We start from the raw sequence: 27,420 nt of genomic DNA, 5'->3' as shown, positions 1-27,420 counted from the left end.
GGTTATTTAGAATTTCGAAACAATCCTAGACAAACTCAAGAAGAAATTTCCATGACGTATTAGCATGATGTCTGGATACTTAAGACAACATAGCGTATTAAATCTGCAAAGCTTGAGAAAAATGACATAAATCAGTTTCCACAAACCTTTTTTGGTAATTTATTGACAACTTACGGAACATCTGCTCGCTTGAAAAAAAAATACATAAAGTATTCTTCCCATTACAGTAATTCATACAGAAAAAAAATCAAATCGACATAAACCAGTGTGAGTTAAGTTGTCAATAAATTATCAAAAAAGGTTTGTGGAAACTGACTTATGTCACTTTTCCCGAGCACTGCAGATATACGGTACTGCTATTCTTATTATGATACGTGATTTAAATTTGTCACTGTATGAGCTGAAGATTACTGTACCTAACGCCTGATTTTCTGTGGCAGACTTATGGGAGTTTCTCTGCGAACATTCTAATTCAGTCCGGCAATTTTTCTTCCATAAGGACGTGTCAAGATTTTTTTCTTTTAATCTAGTATTGATTCTTTAATTCTGAAATTGTTCACATACTGTTGCTATGAACAGATTTTCTACTCTACAGAGAAACTAAATTGTGTATAAGGATGAAAAGAGCCAACCTCGTGCCAAAATAGGATAAAACATTGCCAAAGTAGCGGTGATATGACCTTGGGTTTTCCCCGACACCTAAAGCCACTTCAAGGTCAGGCCACATATAAAATATATTTTCCACGTATGTACAGGTGTGTGAACACGCAAGCGTGTATAATACAAACCAGTTTTTGCATGAAGAAACATAAATACATCTGTTCAAAGGGAAATCAGACGGAAATGGAATATCTACTCTTAATTGAAGAAACATAAATACGAAATATCTCTGTTCAAAGGGAAATGAGACGGAAATAGAATATCTACATTTAATTATTCACATTTGTTTATTTTTTACTACATTATAAGTACCAACAGGGTAGGATTCCCATACATACTGGGAAAAAATACGGGACACTTATCAGTTATCACTGAGTAAGTTTAGTAAGCGCACTCAAATATGCCGATCTTTCAAAGTATGTGTGTAGTAAAGTTTCTATACAAACACTTTACTAACTAACTAAGGGTAAGTAAACAAAATTGTTACGGAGCATATTTGCATTAAGTTTAAGCTTCTTTATGTAAATTGCCTTCAAATTGTTTTTACTAAGTTATTACAGAAATAGCTACAAAATACTCACGTGACAATATTCTTATAAATCAATCCGTCTTGGCCTTGAACTATTTCTCTGAAGAATGAATTTCACTTAACAATTGTTTATTTTGAAGAATCATGTCATGAAAAGCAACACAATCCTCACTGAAGAATAATTTTACAACAACCATTGATTTTACTTTTTTTTTTACAGATAATTTCTTTTCTCATCAGTTCATAGTGTTAATGCGAGAAAATAATCTTTCGACACACGCATTTGTTCCAGGGATACACATAATAAACTCCACTACCCTCTTCAAATTTGACAGTTCTCTTTCAGTACTTTTAAAAAGATCCACCCAGGCTTCATCTAAACGTTTGGTGTTGCCATCACTCGCACTGAGAAATAAATTAATAACTCATAACATTGTTTCATAATAGTCCATCTACAGTCACCTGCAATGATGAAGTGCGATGTTTGTAATTTGTAATACAGAATAGACATTGTAACTTTTCCGTTTTTTCTCAGTTTAGAACTCTAAAAGACGGGACAGAAAGCTGTCCTGAAGACTTCCAAACATATTCAACTCTCTTCTTTGATATGGGAAATGGTTTAGAATGTAAACAGAGATAGTTTAGTTGCAGATATCGGTTGAATTTAGTAGGTATTATAAAACTAACATATATATTGTACTTTTGTTGCCTATATAATCAGTTAAGAAAAATTCTACAAACATTCAAACTTAACTGATCAAGTTCTGTTGAATGCCATGCCAACTAGCGTTTTAAAATGACAGTTAAGAGACCAATATTGGGGTAGCCTTGAGCATGGTGATAAGATACTCGTATATGAACTATACACAGGCCAGTGTAACTTTGTACTTGACGGCAAGCAGTCCTATGAAAAAGTTAAAGAACGCTGTGTGGTAGCCTTTTGAACCAATCAGAATGTAGTATGTTTCTATCATATGCTCTTGCAGCTATGCAGAGCACTGCTGTATTGGTATTTGCTACATGCTGTTACCACCATATGCGTAATTTGTGTATTAGTGTTATAAAGTTAGAAACAAACATAGCAAGACGAAACACATACCACCATGTAGACCATGGGTTTTCAACCTTTTGAAGATTGTTAACACCACCCACATGTGATATAGTGAAACCTGTTCAAGACGGAAGTGACATGGTCCTAATTTTTTTTCCGTTGTGGACAGATTTTCGTGTTATTCAGGTGTGACATTAAAATGGAATATTTTGTCATTCATATACATGAAAAACAAAATGGCATGCCGCAAACTGCAAGAAGTACAAAATATTCCGTTTAACACTCATCACATTAAATCAGCTTTCTGTCACTTTTTTACGTTGGTGAATCATCTTGATTAAAATCTCATTTTCTGTGTAAATATTATCGTAACTCACTCATTAGTCATTAAACATTACTAAAGTTCACTAATCTCATTCTATTTAATATCTAACACTATACTCTAATACTGTACTGCATATCACTGCACATTATTAATTCATTAGACTAGAAGCCATCTATTAGAAGCCTTGAATTCTGGCTTCGTGTCTCAAAGCTCAAGTCCATACTACACACTAGTGACTAGCAACTAGCTGACTTGTAAACTACACACTAGGGAGCTTTGGAAATGTATGCTTGAAACATGGCCTTCTTCATAGTCTATTTTTCTGAAAACCATAACATCACGATGCAGGACTGAATTAAGAAGGCAGTGTCCTAATGCAGTTTCATTACGAATTATGTGGAAAAGATGAGGGCTTATTATAATACAATAATGTTTAAAACATTGTACAGAAGATACTAGCAATATCATTGTTCAAAGTTAACATGTTATTCTAGATATTTATATTATTTCACTTCTGAAGCATTTTCGGATTTCATAACCCCAATTTCTGATGAGGTATCCATGTTTGTTTAGTGAACAAGTCATCAATCAAGCAAGCATTTTCGTTTACTAGCTGCTACGGACTTGATTGCTATTCCATGGCTATTCACTACGTAGCTTTGGATCGTAACTTCTGATGTCACATCCGGCTATTTAGTCAACAATCTAGTTCACTTCAGCTGAAACTGTGGCTTTGAGACACGGCCTTAGTTTCTTTCCCAGTTCAATAACTTGCTTTGCAGAACAGATCCAGAAATTGGCTTGTTCTTTGAAAGGTCATGAAGAACCCACTCCCACAACAGTTCATTTATTTCCACATAAACAGTTGCTTTCTGGTTCCTTTTGTGTCACCAATATTGGCCGCACGCCACTCACTCATTATGATCTTTAAAGTGTCACACCTGAGTTTTCCACAACTGTACTTCAATATTATTTCACATAGACTTTGTTTCTAATTTTTCTTTATCTCGATAACTTTTACTTCATCACTTAATGTTAATGCCACATTTTATGCAACTTTCTTTTTTACCTGGAAATCACTACACTTGCGCTCTGTTTAGCTATATACGACAGTATACGGGTGTGAAAATCTTTGAAGGGACTCGTCTGCCTAGTCAACAGGGTAATAAAATTTATGACTGACAGGCCAACACACCCTCATACCCTCTACAATTTTGCAAAGAAAACTTGTTTTTATCTTAGTGACCTACATATTTCGTATATTCCTTGAAATTACACGCTGTTTCAAAATATAGTGTGTGTCCAAAATATTGTTTCCGTTTCCGCGTTGGACAGTTTCCGTTTTATTCAGGAAAAATTACACATAATACACACAAATTTCGCCGGGACCAATAAATTGTTCCGAAATAGACAGGATTCCGGATTGTTCAGGTTCCGATTTGAACAGGTTTCACTGTATTAAGTCAGCGAGCACCATGAAATGGAAAAGGTTTACTAGGCCTATATAAATAGTCAACTTTGGATATAGTGAACTCGGTTATAGTGAATATTCGGCTACAGTGAACCTAAACTGTTGGTCGCGACCCGTATATATTAAAATGTACATTAATATTTCCGTTTATAGTGAACCCTCACTTTGGATATAGTGAACTTTAAAAAAAATTGAAATTACAAAAGTATTATCTTGACAAATTCTTATTTGAAGTCAGACCTTCTTGTATAAAACTGAAACAATGCTTTGAAAACAACATTCTAAATTTTTTACTCCTTTAGTCAAAAGACAAAGGTAGGATTAGTGATTCGTAGACAATGAGCTGTACTGTAAATCCAGGCAACGCGTGACAACCTTGCCTCACTCCACTATCGAAGGGTTGCCAGTCTGTTCTCAGGCACACTACTCTACTGTTATTTATAATCCTCCACCGTCAAAGAGTTGCCTTTTGTTCTCAGAATGACGGATAGCATCGAAACAATGGAAAATGGAATTGCCTTCTTTTATTAAAAGGGGACGGACATTATGTCCAGAGCATAAATGAAGGTAAGATTCCAATGGGTTTCAAACTCCATGAACCTCCTCCCAGTTTTCATTAAGTGACCTGGGAAATTCCAAGGCTGAGTACACAGTCACACCATAACAGCATTTGTCATTTCTATCTCATCAGTCTGTTTCTAGTGTTCGAACAGTGAATGTATTGCATAAAAATGTTGAAGCGTAAAGTGTTTTCTTTGGAAGATAAGGCGAATATTATAAGTGACATTGAACGTGGTCTTTCTCAAGCTGACGTGAGTCAACAGCATAGTTTAAGTAAATCATCCGTGAGTAACAGTATACAGTGTAATCGATTCCACAAAAACGAAATATTTTAATTACTGTATAGTATTTTATTTTCTTGTTCACAATGTCATTTAAGGTTAGGGGAGAGACACTTCGGATTTAGTAAACCTTGGATACAGTGAATGAAATATGCAAGTCTGCAGAGGTTCACTATATTTGGAGTTGACTGTACATAAATAAAATAGATAAAGAAAGAACTAATTTTTAAAACACTCACCAGGACGATATCCTTGAATGTTGCTCAGAATTTCAGTGATGTCCAAGGAGAAGTCGCTTATAACTACACGTAAATAGTCCTGTAGATGTGAATTAGTTAACTGTGATCTTGCTTTGTTCTTGAGGTATGTCATAAGTGAGGAAGTCCCCCCCCCCCCTTTGCATAGGTATCCCAGACATTTGAGAGATTCCACAGTATTTGGAGCCTTTCTGTGTCTTCTGCTCCCCACAGGCTATGAATTTCTCCTTTTAAAACAAATATTTCAGACTTGTAATAGACTGGAGATCTAGCAAGTCAAGTTTCTCATGTGCAGCCATATTATTCTCTTGAATACCCTTGATTTCTCTGTTTAAGTCAACAGTGAATTGAAAGGGATTATACACCATGAAATACCAGAAGACTTATCAGGTCTACAACATATTGCAATGGATGAATAGGAGCACTATTTGTCCAGGCTCTTATATCAAGAATAAGTTAAAGACAGAACTATTATCAAGATTTTGTTCGTACAACAAAGTTTGAATTGAAAAAAGGCTCTCAAGTATGTTCGTGCTCATGAACAATTTTTTACTTACATGACGAGAGCACCAAATGTCATTAAAAGAGCACCAGGTTGCCTGTTATAGACCCCATAACTGTAAACATCTTCTTGAAACTCATCGGACTCTCAAGATTGGCAAGACTGATGGCCCAAGTCATGCCTTGAAAACTGCATTCAGGTGGTCATTTTATGCACATGACTCTGAGGGTTCTTAACTGATCCAGATGTTCGAGGTGTAAATTGATAAAGTGCGGTGAGATTGACTAAATAAAAGAGGGATGGGGGGAAAACGACCCGGAGTACATTGGACACTCTACTTTTAAAAAGTGCTCGTGAAAATTTGTGCACTTCAAAATTTTCTCAAAATTCGAGCATAGAAAGAATGCAAAAAATGGAGTTGAGCACAAGAGAAAAGGGCATTTCAAGACGAATCAAACAAGCCCAAGATCACCACTTCAGAGTCCAAGAGAATGGCGGAGCACACGAGTTTAGTGGACTCTAGTGAACAGTGAGACATGTCACCGCAGTTGTTTACATTGGCTCAATCAGTGAATCCGGGCACTGTTAATCTGTAAGACGTAAAGCATACCTGTACTCTATAAACAAATCATTCATTCACTCAATAAACGAAACAAATTCAAAAAATTTCGTCAATTTTGCCCAGAACTGTTTTCCCAGACAAACGTAGTTCTATGTCCATGAACTCTCTGGTTCATGTGAGCCACTGTTGTTTTTTTTTTTTATAAAAGATGAGTTTATTTCTTTATTATACTAAATTTCAGAAATTTTGTTTTATTGCAATAGTTCGTGAGAAAACTGTTTCATTTCTGCCACACAATTAAATAGAAAATTTACCCTTTTCTAACATTAGTACAATATTTTCGCTACAAATCATTCGTTCATTCAATAAATTAAACAAATTAAAAAACCTTTCGTCAATTTTGCCCAGAACTGTTTTCCCAGACAAACGTAGTTCTATGTCCATGAACTCTCTGGTTCATGTGAGCCACTGTTGTTTTTTTTTTTTATAAAAGATGAGTTTATTTCTTTATTATACTAAATTTCAGAAATTTTGTTTTATTGCAATAGTTCGTGAGAAAACTGTTTCATTTCTGCCACACAATTAAATAGAAAATTTACCCTTTTCTAACATTAGTACAATATTTTCGCTACAAATCATTCGTTCATTCAATAAATGAAACAAATTCAATGCATTTTGCCCAGAACTGTTTTCGCAGACAAATCTAGTTCTACATTCATGAACTCTCCGGCTCATTTCACTACTGAGCCACAGCTGTTTTTTTTAAATAAAAGATGAGTTTATTTCTTTATTATACTAAATTTCAGAAATTTTGTTTTATTGCAATAGTTTGAGAGAAAACTGTTTCATTTCTGCCACGCAATTAAACAGACAATTTACCCCTTGCTGACATTAGTACAATATTTTCGCTATACTACTTTAAAATTCGGAATGTGTATAAATCACAATGCATCAATTCATAGAAAATGCAATTAACCTATTAGTGCTCAGAACTATTTTCGTTTTAATTTTCTACATTTTTTCACATATACCTGATCTATGCGCCACTCACAACATGGGAAAAATACTAAAAAAATTCTATATGCATCAGAAGATACTAAAATTTCATGGCAACTTTAGTTGCCACTGAGCACAAGAGAGATCATTTTTATGGCGTTGAAAATCTGACTCACGGTGAATAAATTATCATCTGACATATGGAACAAAATGCGCACATTTTTGCATACTATAGTGCTTACTGACGATTTCACAACACTGTAGGATATACCCACAAAAAAACCATTGTCATAAACTGGCTTTAAAATATTGTGACAGCCCTGTCGAGACTCAATTACGCGTCCCGCAGAGGGCAGGGGCGCACGTGGACGGATCGGGCGATGCGGCAAATGAAGTTGCGCGCGCATCTGCTTCCTGGGGCATGTGCTGTGGTGTAGGGAGGAGAGGAGAGACGGCGACCGCGGCAGAGAGAGGGGAGTAATGCGCCTGCGACTGAGGGAAGAAATCCAGAGAATTCGAGAGGCGCCATCTTCTGGACATTAGTAGAAATTTCCAGCATCGTACTTTCCCGAAACTATGCTTTAGTTATAAATACGACACGCGAGTGAACTTGAGTTAGTTAGTTGCAGTCGTTGCTAGTTTTGGACAGCAAGGCAGTCTTGTGTAGCAGTGAAGCCAACTTTGAGACCGGAGTTCGACTTGAGTTGTGTCCGTAACTGTGGGAGCTGGAAGTCCTGAGTTTGAGTGCAGTGGACCGCAGTTGGGGGACCTGAGTTCGAAGTTCAGTGGACTATCTCTGAAGGTCTGGGGTTCGAGATACTGTGAACTCGAGTGATTGAGCTAGAAGAACTAGCCAAAGCAAACGAACTGTGAACTGAGAACTGACAGTTCTGACTTGTAAATAGTGCTTTGTGAACATTAGTTAAAATTAGCAGTACATTGTTGTTCTCAATAATCCAAGTGAATTGTCATTGTCGTCTGTGGAGTGCAATAACGAATACTGTGTTACTGTGTGGAGTGGAAATCCCATTGTTGACGGGAGTGTTTACGTTCAATTATAGAAAGTGATTATTGTGGTAACAATAAAAGTTACATCCTTGTTTTGTATAAAAGTTACAATATTATGTAAACATTCTGAAATGTAAATAACTAAAATGTTCTCTCAATTAATATCACTCAATAAAAGAATTGTATTCCAATGGATACCATCCCATTGTGGAATCCTGGGAAACGAGAATGCGGATGCTTTAGCAAAGAAGGGCAGCACTGCTACTTACAGACCTGTTACTAAATCTACGTATTACTCTGTGAAGAGATTTATTAAATCTACATACTTAGACTTCAACAAACAAAATTTGATAACTCAATCCCAAGGGAAAAAATGGAACTCTCTGCATCAAAATCCACACTTAATTCCCGATTTACCACGAAAATCGTCTGTAGCTGCATTTAGATTGGCAACAGGCCATGACTGTTTGGCCAAGCATCTGCATAGAATTGGAATATATCAGTCCCCTAACTGCCCATTGTGCAACTCAAACCAAGAAATGGATTCGGAACATCTCAAAATCTGTGCTTCAGTGGCTAGTCATGATAATATCTTTGAAAAATATTGGAGTGCAAGAGGTCAAATGACTTTATTGTCAAACGCCTGGCATTAGAAAACAACAACAACATTCTGAAATGTATTTTAGTGAGATTTGAAGTAATGAAGTAAGATTTAACAACAGTAATTACATTTTAGTTCCATGTATGCAGACACACTCAAAATCACTACAGAATTTCGGGTCTGCACTCCACAACAATTGACTTTGAAATTAAGGATTGTGCCTGAGATGACAGAAACGTATTATGTCTAGAAGAGCTTCTGTCAGAAAAAAAATTGTGTCAACCTAATATTATGTTTATTAAATTTTTTTAAAACAAACGTTTAGTGGCCATTGAGCAGTAATGGATTAATAAAGCACAAAATTGTACATATTCACGTAACAATTGAGGTGCGTTCATGTTTAAATTTTTTTTTTTAATTTAAAATAAATTGACACAAAGACCAAGGACGTTTGGTTGTTTATGCTAAACTTGCAATGATTAATGCTCTCCATATCACGTCTTATAGTCCACCAAAATTACAGATTCCCATCCCATTCCTTCACTTTCTTGAGAGTCCATTATACTTGCATAAACTCATTCGAATGGTATTTTAGATGGGCCTAATTTTACCAAGTGGGAGTTTATTAGAATCAAAGCTTGTAAAAGACTATTAGGATTGAAACAGACAGTGCTCTTTTTCTGGACGAAAAGGTGGTGGACTCTGATTACAGTGGACAGGGAGATGATTATTGTCCAGTGGACGGGAATTTTGCCCTTTTTAATCTTCTTTTCGTCCAACTTTACAACTTTCAAGGCTTAAGCAGAGTTCAAAGAAACATTATATTAAAATATAATTACTGACATATTTCTCGGTTCTATGATGAATAGAATAAAAAGGTGCCAGAACGTTGTCCCAACGCATCCCGCCAGAAAAAAAGCACTGGAAATAGGATATATTTAAACGCAACTTTACAATGAATCTTGTAAATATCTGCCATTCTTTTAATTTCAACTTCTCAAAAATATTGTAACAAAAATTTCTATTTAATTTCAAAGACGTATCAATGTTACAATTTCTTAATTGTATATCAAGTCTGTATGACATCAGCCATTTTGACGCATCTAAATATAAGATGAGAGATTTTGTGTGCAATAACATCAGTATGAATTAATTTGTAAGATATGCAACTGTTTAATTCAGAAGATGTTGTTATTAATATCCACATTCTTTTGTCATGCAAAACAAGAGATCAATTTTAGCCAAGCTCGATAATTTCATGAAACTGCAAATACCAGAATTTAAGAAATCTGCTCAGTATGAGCACAGTTGTTTTGTTTCATGGCGATGCATCAGATCCATATGAGAGACAGAGACAGAGACAGAGACAGAGACAGAGACAGAGAGAGAGAGAGAGAGAGAGAGAGAGGGAGGGAGGGGGGGAGAGGGGGAGAGAGGGGGGAGAGAGGGGGAGAGAGGGGGAGAGAGAGAGAGAGGGGGGGAGAGAGGGGGAGAGGGGGAGAGAGAGAGAGAGTGTGTGTGAGTGGGGTGATTCACTTTGATGCAATGTCACTTAGGGATCCTGTTGTATGGACTATGTCGAACAAAAGAAGTTACATGGACATGGTTCCCATTTCGATAGTATGTTATTTGTAAAAATGTGGTCTGTTTATACTTACCAGTGTACATGCTTCAAAGCAGAAATGTTGTTCTTAACTAATGCTGAGTTCTTGGCAATGAAGCCATTAATTCTGTTGCTCTCCAGTATTTCTCACATACAGTGCATTTAGAGGAAAGAACTGGACATTGCTGAAAATGATTGTGATTCATTACTGAAGACCGCACAAGGACAAAGTGGTGAAGAAATAATTCCAATTTTGTTCAGGTGTTTTGGCAGTCATGCCTTGCGAGTAATTGAAAGGATGCAACTACACTTTTTCTTGGATACTCAGGAATCATATTCTGTTACACACTGAGACACTCCCATCTTTTATTATTTTAAATTTCGTGGAAATGGTATGATATTATATCCTGATATTTTGAGTTGATTAATCTTTTATCATTATCATCATCATCCTGTCAAGTACTAGTCCCAAAAGAACTGTTATGGTCTGAAAAATCGATTTTCTTGCCATCTTTTCATAGGTCGACCAAGTGACCATTTCCCATTTGGATGATACTTCATTGTTGCCTTAGGGATCCTGGATGAAACCATTCCTGAGACGTGTTCCTTCCAGTTTAACTGATATCTGGAGATATAGTCCAGTATTGATGACACATTAAGTTCTTGAAGGATATCTTCATTTTTATTTCGATCCCATTTAGTGTAGCCAGCTGTTCGGTGCATGAATCTCATCTCGCAAGCTGTTAGTCTTTCATCTTTTATCCTTATAGTCCATGCTTCACTTCCATAACATAAGACTGGTCGAGCTATTATTTGATAAAGATGAGTACGAGTTGATTTTTGTACTAATGATTTTAATGATGCCAATTGATTCGTTGAATTTTACAATTTTCTCTGATAAATCCAAATTTTCAACAAAAGAAAGTTTATATTCTAAATAATTAAACTCATTAACTCTTTCCAAAATTGTGTTATTTAAACAAATTTTGCTTGGTATTGGGTATTTACCACAAAAGGCCATTATTTTTGTTTTGTTAATGGATATTTCCATTGAATATTTTTGAGCTATTAAATTTAAATTATGTACTGACCATTGCAAATCATCTTCAGATGTTTCTAGTAAAACAAGATCATCTGCAAACGTCATTACATCTATTAATCTTTTATCTGTTGAAAATGATAAAGCTGACATGTGGTTTTGTAAGATATTACTTCCCTTCTTAGCAAGACTGTCAGCATCTTACCAGATAATTCACAGAGTGCTGGTATCCACTGATAACTATCCTTTTGTTAATCTTCATCAAATAGTGTATAATTTTCTAAAAATCAGTTATTTTTTACTTCTAGGTACCAAATGACCTGGAAATGTACAAAAACTTGGCCAGACATGTTCAAACATTTTTAACAAGAGCCAGAACAGGTCACATTGTCACTCAATTGTACCTACACCGATTTCACATTTCTGATAATCCTACTTGTCTGTGGTGTAATAATCATGATGAAGATCTGGAACACATTCTTCTATACTGTCCATCATAAACCACAAAAGAAGTAAATTAAAATCGCTCTGCAGTATATATTGACTACACCCCAACTCTGGCTACTAGCAACAGGCATCTACGAGGCCTGTCTAAAAAGTATCCGACCTTAATTTTTCCCGCGTAAAGTTGTGATTCTAAGGCGGCGCCACTGTGCATGGTGGAAGGAGGAACTGTAATGCGCATGCTTGAATTTTTTCACCGCATTCGCTTGTGCCAGTCACTGGCTGGTGGTCGTCAAGTAAGGTGCTGTTCTAGGTGTTTGTCGGATTTAGTTTTCTCGCAAGATGACTGAACGAATTGAGCAAAGATACTGCATCAAATTTTGTCAAAAGCTTGGTGATTCTCAAAGTCAAACAATTCGTAAGATTCAGCAGGTGTTTGGGGAAGATGCGATGGGTGTAACACAAATTAAGGAGTGGTTCAACCGATTCAAAGATGGCCGCACATCAGCGGAGAGTGAGCAGCGTTGTGGCAGGCCCCAAACTGCTCGGAGTGCAGCTGTTGTTGAGAGGGTGCGAAATTTGGTGATGGCAGATCGTCGTTTGACCGTGCGGGAGATTGCCGAAGAGGTTGGAGTGAGTAAAGATTCTGCACATGCAATTTTGTGTGATGATTTGAACATGAACCGAGTGGCTGCGAAATTCGTGCCCAAGTTGTTGTCCCCGGAACAAAAAGACCTCCGTCGTGACGTTGCACAGGACCTTCTGGACACCGCCAACACTGATCCTGGGTTTCTGAACACCGTGATAACTGGAGATGAGTCATGGGTGTACGGGTACGACCCAGGAACAAAAAGACAGTCGTCGCAATGGAAGCATCCCGAGTCTCCAATGCCGAAGAAAGCGCGGCAGGTGCGAAGCAAAATCAAGGTGATGCTGACTGTTTTCTTTGATGTCCGTGGAATTGTGCATCACGAATACGCACCGGAAGGACAAATGGTGACAAAGGAGTACTATCACGATGTTCTCTGGCGACTCCGTGATGCAGTTCGGCGCAAAAGACCAGACATGTGGACGGCGAACAACTGGCACTTGCATCACGACAACGCCCCCGCACATTCACCCCAATTGATACACACTTTCTTGGCCAAACATGGAATTACAACCGTTCACCAACCTCCCTACTCTCCAGACCTGGCTCCTTGCGACTTCTGGTTGTTTCCAAAATTGAAGACACCACTGAAAGGATCCCATTTTGAGAGTAGAGAAGAGATAATGCGGAATGCGACGACGGAGCTGAACACCATTCCAAAAGAAGACTTCCAGAGGTGTTTCCGGCAGTGGAAGGATCGGTGGGCTAAGTGTGTGCAAGCACAAGGGGCCTACTTTGAAGGGGATTAGGGTCCCAACCCCGTCAGGTATTTGAAATATTTTTTCTGGCTAAAGGTCGGATACTTTTTAGACAGACCTCGTATAATGAACACCGATCAAAATACCCCTCATTTCTCGTGAAAAACAAGAACTGAAAAGACTACAGTGGACTTTATGTTGTCAGCAAATAGCTGGATACATTAAGGAGATTGATTGATTGATCGATTGATTACTTCTAGGTGACAGATTGGTTGTTATAGCAGTAATAGCTTCTTTAGAATCACTAAATATAACAGCTTGTTGATGTTATGTTTTATTTAACGACGCTCGAAACTGCAGAGGTTATATCAGCATATACCGGATGTGCCGGAATTTTGTCCTGCAGGAGTTCTTTTACATGCCATTAAATCTACTGGCATGAGCCTGTCGCATTTAAGCACACCTGGCCCAGGATCGAACCTGCAACCTTGGGCATAGAAGGCCAGCGCTATACCAACTCGTCAACCAGGTCGACAACACAGCTTGTTGAAAATGGGAGACTTGGTACAACAGATGGTTTCAACTTCTCCAGTAGCTCCATAAGCTAAGAATTTATGAAACGAGAAAAGTGAACATATACTGTAGCAACAGCACCTGCTCCATTCTGGTTGGGCAGTAGGGATCCATCAGGGAAGATATGAAGTCATTCTTTTTCAGGAAATCTACTAAGAATAGTTTCCAATGCTAGGACATCTTATGGAGTGTCACTTTTCTTGGTATCTTCAACCAGGTCCAGATAACACTCTATTTCTATTGCTCGGTTAGCTTTATGAGTTACGGTATGTTTTCTTTACTTGTTGGGAGATTTATCTTTTCTTAATTTCGTGTTCTTTAGAGAAAAATATTTTCTTAGAATTACAGTTAACTATGAAGTTTCTTAGCTCTCAATGTCATTTATCAAAGCAGAAATGTAGGAAATACTATGCACGGGGTTCACTTCTGTATGTTAAAATCGAAGGAGAACATTGTGAATATCTGCTCTTCAAACTGGTACTGTCATTCATAAATGGTTTGTGAAATACCGATTTCCTTTCGTTCAGCTCACGACACTTCACATTTTCTTTATTTTCTAGTAACTGTAGCTTCCTAGACACTGAAAACAGGACCCAGGTTTACATGAAATTTTATGCTCAAAATAGTTAACAGATTTAGATCCCCAAGTGCTGCTGAATCGTCCCCTGAGCCACTCTGTATAGTCCATCTTCGTCTTTCTCCTCACGTGATCTGTCTGCATACAGCTATGTTCATACTGATTGGATTTTTTAAATCCTGGTTATTAGCATTTACTGAAATCGATTTTAACCAAGCTTTCAAAACTGCTAATACCAGGATTAAAAAACTGCTCACACGCCATATGCCCAAACGCATTTAAAGGAGAAAAATTCATATCTAACTCTAATTTTCCAAACATGACTTAATGAATATTTATATTTCTAAAAATAAAATAACTTTATAATGTTAATCAAATCAATATTGGTCAACTAAATGAAACGGGGAGTTGTCTATAGATAGCGAGAAAGACTTATCTGATTAAACTTGAGATGATGCTCGATTTCATTATGAATAATAAAATATTTATGTTATTAATAACTATCCATATGTTTTACTAACCATAAATCATAATACAGAAGAAAGATTTGTCATCATTATGCTTATTATGTAAAAGAAGGTTTCATAAAATAAATTATATATTTTAATACAAGTTGTTACTCAAAGGTACCACTATTTGCACATTCTTTATTCTCATACAAGTAATAATGAATGGAAATTGTAAGAATAAGAAGGTACATTATCCATGTTCAACCATAGAAAACAGTAATGCCGAATATTATAACCACAAAATCTATGTTTAGAATGTAAACAATAAAATTCATCGAAGAGATTTCATTAAAGCTAATTTATCTGAATATAACATTTGTAAATCTGTCTGTAGCATAGTCAGCCGTTCACAATATATCCTGTAGGCCTTAGTGTGAACATTCATGTTTCACTATGGATGAACTATCCTCGAATTCAAACAATTTCTATTATTTAACTACTTTTCTTGTCTCTTCTATTCAAGCCACAATATGATAGCCTGTACTGAATTAAATCTTATTTAATTTCATAAAAGAGTTACAGAGACTAGGTAGGCGCTGATCCGAGATGAACATAAGAAAGACCCCTTCAATATGGCAGCTCAGAGTAGACTGCACATTTACAGAAAAAAGATTGTTATTTTATTAAAAATATTTTTTTTAGAATTATCCATTACTGTGCTACACCAATGGCATTACATCACCAATGCTAACCCAATGTACCAATTATTAACATCAAGTAACTGTTAATTCATATAAAAAGTTACAGGAATCTAAATTAAGGAACAGAATTTGAGAACTAAGTACTCTCAGACACGATGAGGAACGCGTTCCTCGATACCCACTCTCATGGCTCCTCCACACATGAGACACCCATTTCCTAAATGTATCACACCAAGAAACCCATACAGCGTCTTCCTGCAGTTCTGCCAGTGTTTGGAACTACGATACAAATACAGTGGTAGAATCTGAAGCACCATAGTATATGTAACCCACACCTAGCAGTTTGTGTACAAATTCCTACACTCCAGCCACTGATGTACTGTTGTCCACACATACAAACACACATACATACATACTAGAGCATGCAGTCGTCATACAAACACTCCTGAATGTACTGAATTTCAGTTATTCCAACAAACACAGCACGGTGCATTTGTCTGGCAAGTCTTGTTGAGTTCAGGAGTCTGTCGTCACTTTCTTCTTTGGAGTTATTTTTTTCCGGAACCACCCTGTCGAGTAAGAAATATCAATGTTAGACACGAATCTCACTTAAAATTTACCGGTAATTACTTCTGAACAGGAATGGACCAGATGAAATTCCAGAATTAGTTGTGAGAGACAACATCGCAATGATCTGTGTTCCAATTCATTTGCTCTGTTCCTTCTATCTGCCTACAAGTGATCTTAAATTAAGCCAAGGCGACAGACCACTTAAGAGCTGCATCTGCATTTCACGAATGTCACCATATACGTCCTTCATTCCTATTTCACAGCTAAATATTTCTATTTGCTGCTTTCTGCAACAGATAATGGCCTTATCTGTAGATGTGAATAATTTCATACCATGAAAAGAGTTTCGTCATGGAACTTTCTTTAGAAAATGTCGCTGCCATCATAATATATCGACAATTAGTGCTCAACATCATCAAGTGAAGTACTTAGAGGCGTTTCTTTGTCTTTCTTTTTGCTCATATTATTATTATTATTATTATTATTATTATTACTACTGATTAATTAATTTTTTGGAGATCTTACAAGACTGAATTGCCTGACTTTTAAAATAACTGTAGAGTGTTTTTATATTCATATTCAAGTGACTTACAAATAAAGTCAATTGTATTGTTCCCCTATTTTTCTCCAGTACAGTGAAACCTCTCCTTACGGACACCCCCAAGAAACGGACACTCCTCATATACGGACAGATTTTTATGTCCCAATTGAAATAATATAGAAATAATGATGAATTTAACTCTCGTTTACGGAGACTCTCAGACATGGACACGGACAGCTGTTTCACAGTCCTAAAGCTTGCTTTACCTCCTGACTACGGACAGAACTTGGATTTCAAGACAATGTGTTACAAAAATGGAAAATTTAGTTTTGAGAACTGTACAGAAATTCTTTAACATGAAAGAAGACAATAAGAGTCTCGTAGGCTACCACTAGCCCAGCCGGCTACCCCATGTTAGCTGGAAGCGGGTGGATAAACGAAATCATAAAATTTAACCTGTCTGATGTGTCCAAGATTTCCGCAATTGTGAAATTCTATTCGATACGTGATAGGGTTAGTAGGATTATTCTCTTCACTTCAATCAGTTGTTCTGTTTCGAGAGACATGGCACCTGAACATAAAGGTTAAGTTGAAAACTGTAAATTACAGTACTGCATAACTGTAGAACTAGAATAAAACTGCATGGCACAGTACTGTATTTTCCTTTTTTGGTCTTATCTACTGTAGTTCAAAGCTGCAAAGAATTGACTGTAGTATAATGTATTTAGAATTAAATTACAGTAATACATTTCATTTAAAGCGTGAAGGGATACATATTGCATATTATAAATTTACTGTTAGATTGGGGAGCCTCCCTCCCAATTAAGGACACCTCCCAGATGTTACTTCCCTTCGATGTCCGTAAATGAGAGGTTTCACTGTACCAATATTTCCTAATTTTGTTTCTTGATCATGTGAACATACACACACATTTTTATTTTCAAGAGTTTTTACTTATTTCTTATTTTTTATAACAATTAATGATAGAAGTTTTTGAAGCTCCATTCTAAATATTAAAAAGTACAGTACAAAAACTCTATTATTCTGTCACACAGAGTAAAAAATGTATATAATTCACTACTTTTGCCAATGTTAACTACAGACGAAGACTAATAAACGACTACCCTGCGGTGGCTCATGCCCTGAAAATGTGGTGGTGTACAAAAATAATGTGTTCTTTCACATCACACTTCACCAGTCGAATTCATTGAAACATTCAGGATTTAAATGTCCTTGTGAATTCAAATTCAAATCCTGAAAGATGAAGAAAACACTGTACTGTGTGCTATATATTTTCAGGTTACAAGCCGCCACTACTATTCCTACAGTTGTGCAAACTGACATGCTGATAATCTTTGTAAGACTACAAATTATGTACAACGAAGAAAACACAAAGGAGAATGTATGCAATTGTGAACCAAGATACAACTGTGCAGCACAGAAGAAAAATGTTTCATTTACCCAATCTGAATTAATTATCGTGTTCAGGGGACTGATTTGAAGGAAACAGGCATAGTATATTAATATCAATATCATTGAATTATATTACAGTCAAATGAGTTATTACACAAATGTAATTAACATATTAAATATTGTTATTACATCACATTCATTTGGCTGTTAACGTTTTCGTCATTTCAGCATCATCAGACAACAAATTATTACGATATAAAATTTGAGTAAAGTCTTACACTGTTACACAAATACAACATATGATTAACCTACATATTTTAACGTAAATTCAACAGAAGTTATATAATCCAATATTAAAAACATATAATAAAATTGTTAACAAATTGTGATCATTGTTTTCATCTTCTGCCAGTGTGAACAATTCATATTTAATAGTAATATAAATCTAACCTATTTACAATAGTTAAAATTGCACTTAATTTATCTAAAATTGAAGTTAAAAAACAAGATTATATATAATTTGTAACCTTTCGTTTAAATTGGTTTTCTACGTATATTGTGCATTTTGTAACTTCATTGAATTTCATGTTATGTTCGTTGTTATTTGCATAACTTATTGTGATGCTACTAGAGACATACAACACTCAGGGACAAAAAAAAAACCGGACACTTCTATATTTGCTTGTATTTTGTTGCCAATTATTTCAAAATGAAACAAAACCCATTTAAACAAAATAATGTTTCATTTAGCACCTTATACGACAACATTTGAAAAAAAAAAAATCTCTGATGATAAAATTTACAAAAAATTACAATGGGCATATAACTATAGCATCGTTTGGTCTAAAAAGGTAAAGGTCAAGGTAACCCCGTAACATGCCATGAAGGCACTTGGGGGGCATGGAGGTAGAGCCCCATGCTTTCCATGACCTCGGCACTAGAATCAGGTGGTGTGGTCGGCACCACGCTCTGACTGCCTTTTACCCCCGGGAAAGACCCGGTACTCAATTTTATAGGAGGCTGAGTGAACCTCGGGGCCGTTCTGAAAGTTTGGCAACGAGAAAAAATCCTGTCACCACCTGGGATCGAACCCCGGACCTTCCAGTCCATAGCCATTGTTTTTTTTTTCATTTTATGGTGCCTTAAACATTAAAAACTCTTTTTAGTAACGGGTATTACTCCCTCTGGCTTGAATAACTGCATCCATACGTCTTGGCATGCTCTCAATTTGGTTAGCAATGTCTTCTTGAGGAATAAGTTCCCATTCTTCGCCAAGTGCTCGCCTCAACTCTTATAACGATTCTGGTCTCGATCGTCTATTCTTAACACACCGTCCCAGCATGTCCCACACGTGTTCAATTGGGTTCATGTCTGGACTCCTTGCTGGCCATGGAAGAACATGGATTCCCACTTCTTGGAGATAATCTCCGACCACATGGGCAATATGCGGCTGTGTATTATCATGCATTAAAACAAAATTATCGCCTACAAATTGGCCAAATGGCACAACATGATCAGCCAAACATTCATTTATATACCTATTAGCTGTTAGTCTTCCATTTTCAACAAAAACCAACTCTGTACGAGCATCCGTACACACTCCTGCCCAAACCATTACTTCACCACCTCCATACGGCACATTTTCGGAAATGCAACATTGTGAAAATCGTTCTCCCCTCCTTCTCCAAACTCTTTCACGTCCATCAGGTGAGCACAGATTGAAACGGGACTCATCGGTGAACAGAACACAGCTCCACTGTCCATTTCTCCAATCCCTGTGATCATTTGCAAAACGCAGTCATTCAACTCGATGCATCCTGAGAAGTCTGGGACCAGTTGCAGGTCTACTTGATATCAGCCCACTTGCTTTCAACCTCCTTCTAACTGTTTTGGCCGAAATTGGGCGTCCATGCATGTTAACAAATTGCTGGGCTACACTAGTAGCTGGCAGGTTGCGCTCCCTAAGAACTCTCAACACCATATACCTGTCTTCATTTGGATTTGTAGCTCTTGGACAACCCGAACCTGGTCTTCTGGTATATTCTAGGGTCTCTCTATACCGTTTTATGGTATCATGGGTTGTGCTTCTAGCCATATTCATAACATTTGCAATGTAACGTACACTGCGTCCATCATCGTAAAGGGCTACAGCTCGAGCCACATCTTCAGGTCGCATATTGTTTTAAGACAAATGTTACAACCCCACTTAAACTCAGAAAATGTAAAAATAAAGAAATAACGAATGATAACGATAATGAAGCACAAAATGGTTGAGACAAAATTGTTATAGCTGAGACTCCGAAAGCAAAATTGGAATATTTGGTTGTAATGGCTTGTTTATAAAACAAAAAACAATCAACAATGTATACACGTCTCCATAACAACAGATGGCTACCATAATATTGTATGAGAACATAATGTTTTGCAAAATACCAGCAAATATTAAAGTGTCCGTTTTTTTTTTGTTCCTGAGTGTATTATGTATATGTAGAATTAATAAGAAGCACAAGATCAATTCTACGTAATACACAATAGTATGTCTCTAGTAGCATCACAATAAGTTACGCAAATAACAACGAAAACATAATACAAAATTCAATTTTCCACGAAAGTTACAAAATATACAATATACGTAGAAAACCAATTTAAACAAATGGTTACAAATTATATATAATCTTGTTTTTTAACTTCAATTTTAAATAAAAAATTAAGTGCAATTTCAATTATTGTAAATAGGTTACATTAGTAGTTTCTACTATTAAATTTGAAATTGTTCACACTGACATAAGGTGAACACAATGACCACAATTTGTTAACAATTTTATATACATTTTTAATATTGGATTATATATGTAACTTCTGTTTAATTTATGTTAATCATAAACAATGGAAGACTTTACTCAATTTTATATCGTAATAATTTGCTGTCTGATGATGCCGAAATGGCAAAAACGTTAACAGCCAAATGAATGTGATGTAGTAACAATATTTAATAAGTTAATAACATTTGTATGGTAAGTTATTTGACTGTAATATAATTCAATGATATTGATATTAACGACTTATCTGAAATTTTCATAATTAGCTGTAAATGGTATATTAAGTTTGAAATGGAAGCTTTAAAAGTACTTACAATATAAAAACGCGCACCTACCTGGAGCAATGTATGGAAAGTGCGCCAACTATTACTGTGCCCCAAAATGATCTTGTATTAAACTACGTTTTTTCGACTACCGTATAGTAGTACTGTTTATACAGGTGGGGCATTTTTAAACAAATTACTTAAAAATAATCTTAAGAAATGAATAAAACCTTTAACAGTTTATTTAAACTTTAAAATTTGCTTCATTTACACAATTTTACAGTATCATTCATATTTTAACATTCAAGTTATGTGTCTTAATTATTTATGTAATCTGTCAAAATGTGTTTCATAGGTTACACTTCAGTGTATAATTATGTAAAATTCACTATCTTATAAGTTTTATTTTTATATATACTATTTTTTTAAATTATGTCCGATATTTACATATTTGTATGTATAAGAAACAGGACAAAAGTTGTATTAATCTGGTTCATGATGATGATGATGATGATGATGATGATGATGATGATGTCTGATATTTCTCAATCCCTGAGGCCATTCTCTATTTGAGAACAGATAATTTATTATTTAATAAATATTTCTCTCTCTAAGCTTTTAGTCGAGAAAATGCAGGTTTAATTCACTTTATAAGATTTTATTTCATTTTAAATTAATCTGCTTAAAATGCCGCATCTCGTAAAATAACTGAAAATATTGATGCAGAGGCAATATCCTCAGAGCCAGCTTTCATGACATGTTTCATTATAATACTTTCAACGCACATGTACATAAAAATGGAAAAACAATACGTCAATAAAAATGTAAATGCAGTAGAATAACACGTTACTACAGAAAACATGACATTTCAGTGACAATGTCACAAAATTACAACTAGAAGAGAGGGTCATGTGAAATAATCTTCTTTGGAAGTTGCATACTTATTTACTAATATCGGATACTTGTCTGTTCGTCATTCACCCGTTGTGTAGACCAATTTACCGACAGAGTCATTGCCCAGGGTGCGCAACAAGATTTGTTGGGACACCACAATCCCTATTCCAATATCAGGAAGATGATCATCACCGTGGCTCATTGCTAGCACACTGGGCTTATAAGACAGGGGATCTGGGTTCAAATCCCGGTTAATCCACCCTGAATTTATAACTAATGTTGGGCAAGAGGTTTTCTCCAGGTACTTCGATTCCCCTGTGACATCCCAACAATTTTCCAGAATCATCAATCATCATCATTCATCCATTGCAATTTAATGCAGACCTGTGGTGCACTCTGGACAGTCTCTGATAAACTAAGTGGCCTATGCTTCTTGGCACTAGCGACATCTATGAACCACACTTGTAGAGCCAGGGTGAGTAATGGCAAGTCAAGGACTCTACCGATGCACTGGTAATACGATTATCACTGTGATACTAACATTCGTATATTGTGTTCAGCAATCAGCACAATCTTGCAAATTTTATAGTATAGTCCGGGTCAGCTTACTTCATACCCCAAGGGTGAAACCTAACCATTTTTCCCCTATTACTACATATGCTAGTGGATTTTGGTGATTTTCTAGTTTGCAGGTTGAATTTTCTTTTACCAACTGCGTTTAGAATTTCGATACTGATAAATACAACAAGCACAGAATGCATAAAGTAGACATGAACAGCTTGCAGGTGAAGCCGCTTTTGTAGACCGTCGCCATTATGATGCTACCAAAACATTGGGGTCCCGGTTAGCACATGGGCAGTTGATTGTGATGTTGCATCGTTGTTTTAATTAATAAATGAACTAATTTCAATATGCCTACATGTACTGCGTGTGGCTGCACAAACAGATTTTCAAAAAAATTCCTGGAATAACTTTTCACAGGTAAATATGCATGTGTGAAATGTACTTATTACCGGTAGATAATGAATGATTTAGCCTAGGTTAGTCAGTTAGATTCGTATTGTTCACGTATTTGTTTGATTAAGAGAAAGGATTAGTGTATTGATCTTATTGTAATTAATTTTTATAATCACTAAATCAGACACGCTTTGTAAACTTAGCATTTACGAGCGAAGCTAACCTAACAACCCAAGTCCACACCTGTGGAGTAACGGTCAGCGCGTCTGGCCGCGAAACCAGGTGGCCCGGGTTCGAATCCCGGTCGGGGCAAGTTACCTGGTTGAGGTTTTTTCCGGGGTTTTTCCTCAACCCAATACGAGCAAATGCTGGGTAACTTTCGGTGCTGGACCCCGGACTCATTTCACCGGCATTATCACCTTCATTTCATTCAGACGCTAAATAACCTAGATGTTGATACAGCGTCGTAAAATAACCCCCAAAAAAAAAAAATAAATAACAACCCAAGTTGGAAGTTTGTGTCGCGTGCTATAGAAAATGGGTATACCGAGGTTTCTCTTCAACCGAATGCACGTATTCATTTGATAAAAAAGAAATAGTGTATTAATATTATTGTAATTGATTTTTATAATCACGAAATCAGACATGCTTTGCAGACTTGGCATTTACAAGCGAAGTTAACCTAACAACCCATGTTGGAAGTTTATGTCGCGTGCTATAGAAAATGGGTGTACCGAGGTTTCTCTTCAACCGAATGCACGTATTCATTTGATAAAAAAGAAATAGTGTATTAATATTATTGTAATTAATTTTTATAATCACGAAATCAGACATGCTTTGCAGACTTAGCATTTACGAGCGAAGCTAACCTAACAACCCATGTTGGAAGTTTGTGTCGAGTGCTATAGAAAATGGGTGTACCGAGGTTTCTCTTAAACCGAATGCACGTATTCGTTTGATGAAGAAAAAGAAATAGTGTATTAATATTACTGTAATTAATTTTTATAATCACGAAATCAGACTTATGTTTTGCAGACTTAGTAGCTTCATTAACTCGGTCGTGAACTAACTTGACCCACTTGGTAATAAAACTTCACTTTTGTTCGTCGTTATAATCTAATTATATACTATAAACGAAGAGCCTATCAAATATTATATGGTCAAGAGCATTCCACTTTTTCTCTAAACAAAATTGGGACATCTATACGAAATACTGGCAAAAGGAAGAGAATGATAATTTGCGTTAAGAAGCAAGTTGCATTATTAAATCGAAGCAAATGGATCAACCTATAAAAGTAATTATTATAGGGTAGCATTTTTATTGGACTAGTAGCAAAATAAGGTCAAACTGTTATCTTCCTTTTTTATCATTATTGTTTGTTTAACCTTCCAGAGTACCTATTAAATACCATACTGCAATTTGAAGAGGTGTAAATTTAAATAGCCTGTATATATGTGATTTATCGATGACAGTTTTGTAATTTTTGCTAAAAATACGTGCCTAGCGATTCTGTATTACGAAACAAACAAGAAAGTGTGAGTCCTCCAGGAAATTAGGGACATATGGAATTCTTATTATCGTAAGATCTTCTATAACGTAATAGCTACTTTGCAATGTTTTGGTAGCAACAAGATGGCGTGAGGTCCATCAAACCGGCTTCACTCCGTCCAATGGTATTAAGATGCTAGTGTCTACTCTATGTATTCTGTGCTCGTTGGATAAATACTACAAATGGTAGTGTTTTTGTAACTGTTATGGTGACAGATGAGACAAATGTTGTCAGTACTGGAGTTCCATGAAATTAAAATTGTACTAGCTAGATTTCAGAGCCGGTTACTTGAAGCTAGTGAAATTTGAACATACTAATAAAATTAATTAATATTAATACATAATAGTTATTTTATGTGTTGCGTTGTGGTTATAATTCAAGACTGTAGTCAGGTAAGTTTTCGGAGTTAGTACTAACAATTTTATGTGGTCAAACAAAATACATTTTTAGGTTAAGTCTCGTAAATCAATTGTTTAGCCAAATCAATGAATTTCATATTGCCAGACAAAATACCTAACATGTTGATCCCTTTCTCGTATAGTTTGCCTAAGAAAATCTGTTACTAATTATTGAATTATTTAGAATAACCTTTCAACATTAAGGTAAAGTACGGTACGTAAATAAGTCATTCAGTACGTAGGATCGTGTGATATCTGGTAACAGTTGGCAACACTGACAAGACGGCAATATTTGCTGTTTAGGAACTGTTCTTACCTGATCCTCACTATAGTTATTACCTATTTGTTATTAAAGTTTTCATATGCAATAAGCATCTCAATATGAAGACATAACAAGAAAATTTTGCTGGTTTCCTGGCATTTTAATTATTATTTTGGGTTATAACTCACAATCGAGTTGCTTCTAAGTGCGAGACTGTCTTCGGTAACTACTTCTCATAATCTTCTATGCCAGCCCTAAAAGATTTTAAAATGGCCACTAAAATACACTGTACATTCCACTGATTGAATAGAAGGTATGGACTAAATCAGATGTACTTGATGTGGTTGGGTTGGAGGGTGAGAAAGACACAGAAGAAGAATCTATTCCACGTAACTCAAAGAAGGAGGGAAAGATTTTGTAGTCTTAGAAAAAAGTTTTGTTGCACAGATACTGTGTAAGTCCCAGAAAGGAGGCAGTGCACATGATCAGAGGATGAGCGGCCTGGTTCACAAGAGAAGAACTAGTTGAGGTAATAATAGTAATATGCGTCACAAGAGCGGTATGTTGAAGTTTCCATGTTCGAGGAAAAGTTTGAAAAAGCGAAACGTAGTTGAGCTTTTTTAATTTCCGAGAATTGAAAGAAAACATACCGCTCGTGTATCGTACATTATTTTGTGCGAAGATCGTTTATTACATACCTGAAAGAGGAATTTCTAATTAGTTGCAATGAAATCTCCATCTTGGTTTCTGTTCAATGACGGCAAATTTGCAAAACAAAAATATCTATCTTCAACAATGTTGCTTTAAAATGTTTTCTGTGTTTACTATACTCCAGCAGGCCGTGATATACGTCTGTCTTCCCCCCCCCCCCCGTCTATAAATGCGGACTTAAAACAAACGGTAAGGTTATGTAATGATTTATTTTTCATTTTATTATTTTAACAATATTATTTATATAACATACTGCACATCTCCTTCGTTCAAAGTAGCCACCATGATGAGTCTGGAATCTTGTTGATTTTTTCACAGCTTCCTTAATGTTACTTGCATCACGAATGCAGTAACTTTAGTGGAGTTGTAGAGTTTACTTAATTTTTGCAAATATTTAAAAACAATAATTAACAGTGCAATATAGGTGAAATTGCAGTGGTAAGTTTCCAATTTATAATTATTACTATATTGAACGTCTCTAAAAATAATATGTTAAAAGCCTAAAGCAGTAAAATCAATATGTCACTTAAGCGGTAAGAAGAGGGAAATTGTTATGTGTGTTAGGTTGGGAATACTGAATGTGGAATTTTAGACTTTCCGCGGATTGGTTTAGTGCGGAAACCAAGCAAATACGCACGATCTCGCATAAAATTAGTTTTGTTTCGTTGTATATCTGATCTTGTGCACTGCCTCCTTTCTGGGACTTAAAGTATTTGTGCGACAAAACTTTTTTCCAAGACTGTACATTGTAACATGCTGCTTTAAAACTGCAAAAACAAAATAAGACATCTGAAAATCGCCAAAAATGAACCATTCAAGTATTCCCATAGCTATTCCTACTGTGAACCTCAAGAGGAAAATGGCCAATAGTTAATGACGAATGTTTCGTTCCCGAAACTTTACTTGGAGAGACATGCATGATTAAAGTAGAAAAGAGCAAAGTTTTTATACATCTTCTGAAGGGCATACCTCCTACAATCATCTTCTCATAGAGAGACCCAACATCAAGTGAGAGGTGAAGACATGCATTACACTTGCTTTGTAATAACATTACAACTTACAGTTGTTTCAACACTAAACTGCTACTAACTGTGATGAGCTGTGATGAATTTTTATTTAATTTGACTTACGAGCACGACATTTTATTAATATCTTGTACAAATTTGTATTTATACATGCAATTTATACAATTATTTTTTACAATGAAAACCTTTATTCACTCTTTCATCAAAATTAAGGTTGGCCCACTTGCGCACATCTTACTTACTAACATACTTACTTACTGGCTTTTAAGGAACCCGGAGGTTCATTGCCGCCCTCACATAAGCCCGCCATTGGTCCCTATCCTGAGCAAGATTAATCCAGTCTCTATCATCATATCCCACCTCCCTCAAATCCATTTTAATATTATCTTCCCATCTACATCTCGGCCTCCCCAAAGGTCTTTTCCCCTCAGGCCTCCCAACTAACACTCTATATACATTTCTGAATTCGCCCATACGTGC

At 36.0% G+C, this 27,420-nt stretch overlaps 1 protein-coding gene across 10 annotated transcripts in view; it reads right to left on the bottom strand.

Annotated features, from left to right (window-relative positions):
• Positions 1–15,000: 15,000 nt before the first annotated feature.
• Positions 15,001–27,420, bottom strand: part of LOC138692649 (ribosome-binding protein 1-like) — a 163,455-nt gene continuing 151,035 nt past the window's right edge. For all 10 annotated transcript variants that reach the window (XM_069815735.1, XM_069815738.1, XM_069815741.1 and 7 more), the window contains one exon: positions 15,001–16,106. In XM_069815735.1, coding sequence (XP_069671836.1) covers positions 16,054–16,106 — 53 coding nt within the window. In that variant the 3' untranslated portion in view covers positions 15,001–16,053. The remainder of the gene's footprint in view (positions 16,107–27,420) is intronic.

Source organism: Periplaneta americana, chromosome 17, assembly GCF_040183065.1.
Source record: "Periplaneta americana isolate PAMFEO1 chromosome 17, P.americana_PAMFEO1_priV1, whole genome shotgun sequence".
NCBI lineage: Eukaryota > Metazoa > Arthropoda > Insecta > Blattodea > Blattidae > Periplaneta > Periplaneta americana.
The sequence above is the reverse complement of the archived record's forward strand: the minus strand, read 5'-3'. Positions and strand labels throughout refer to the sequence as shown.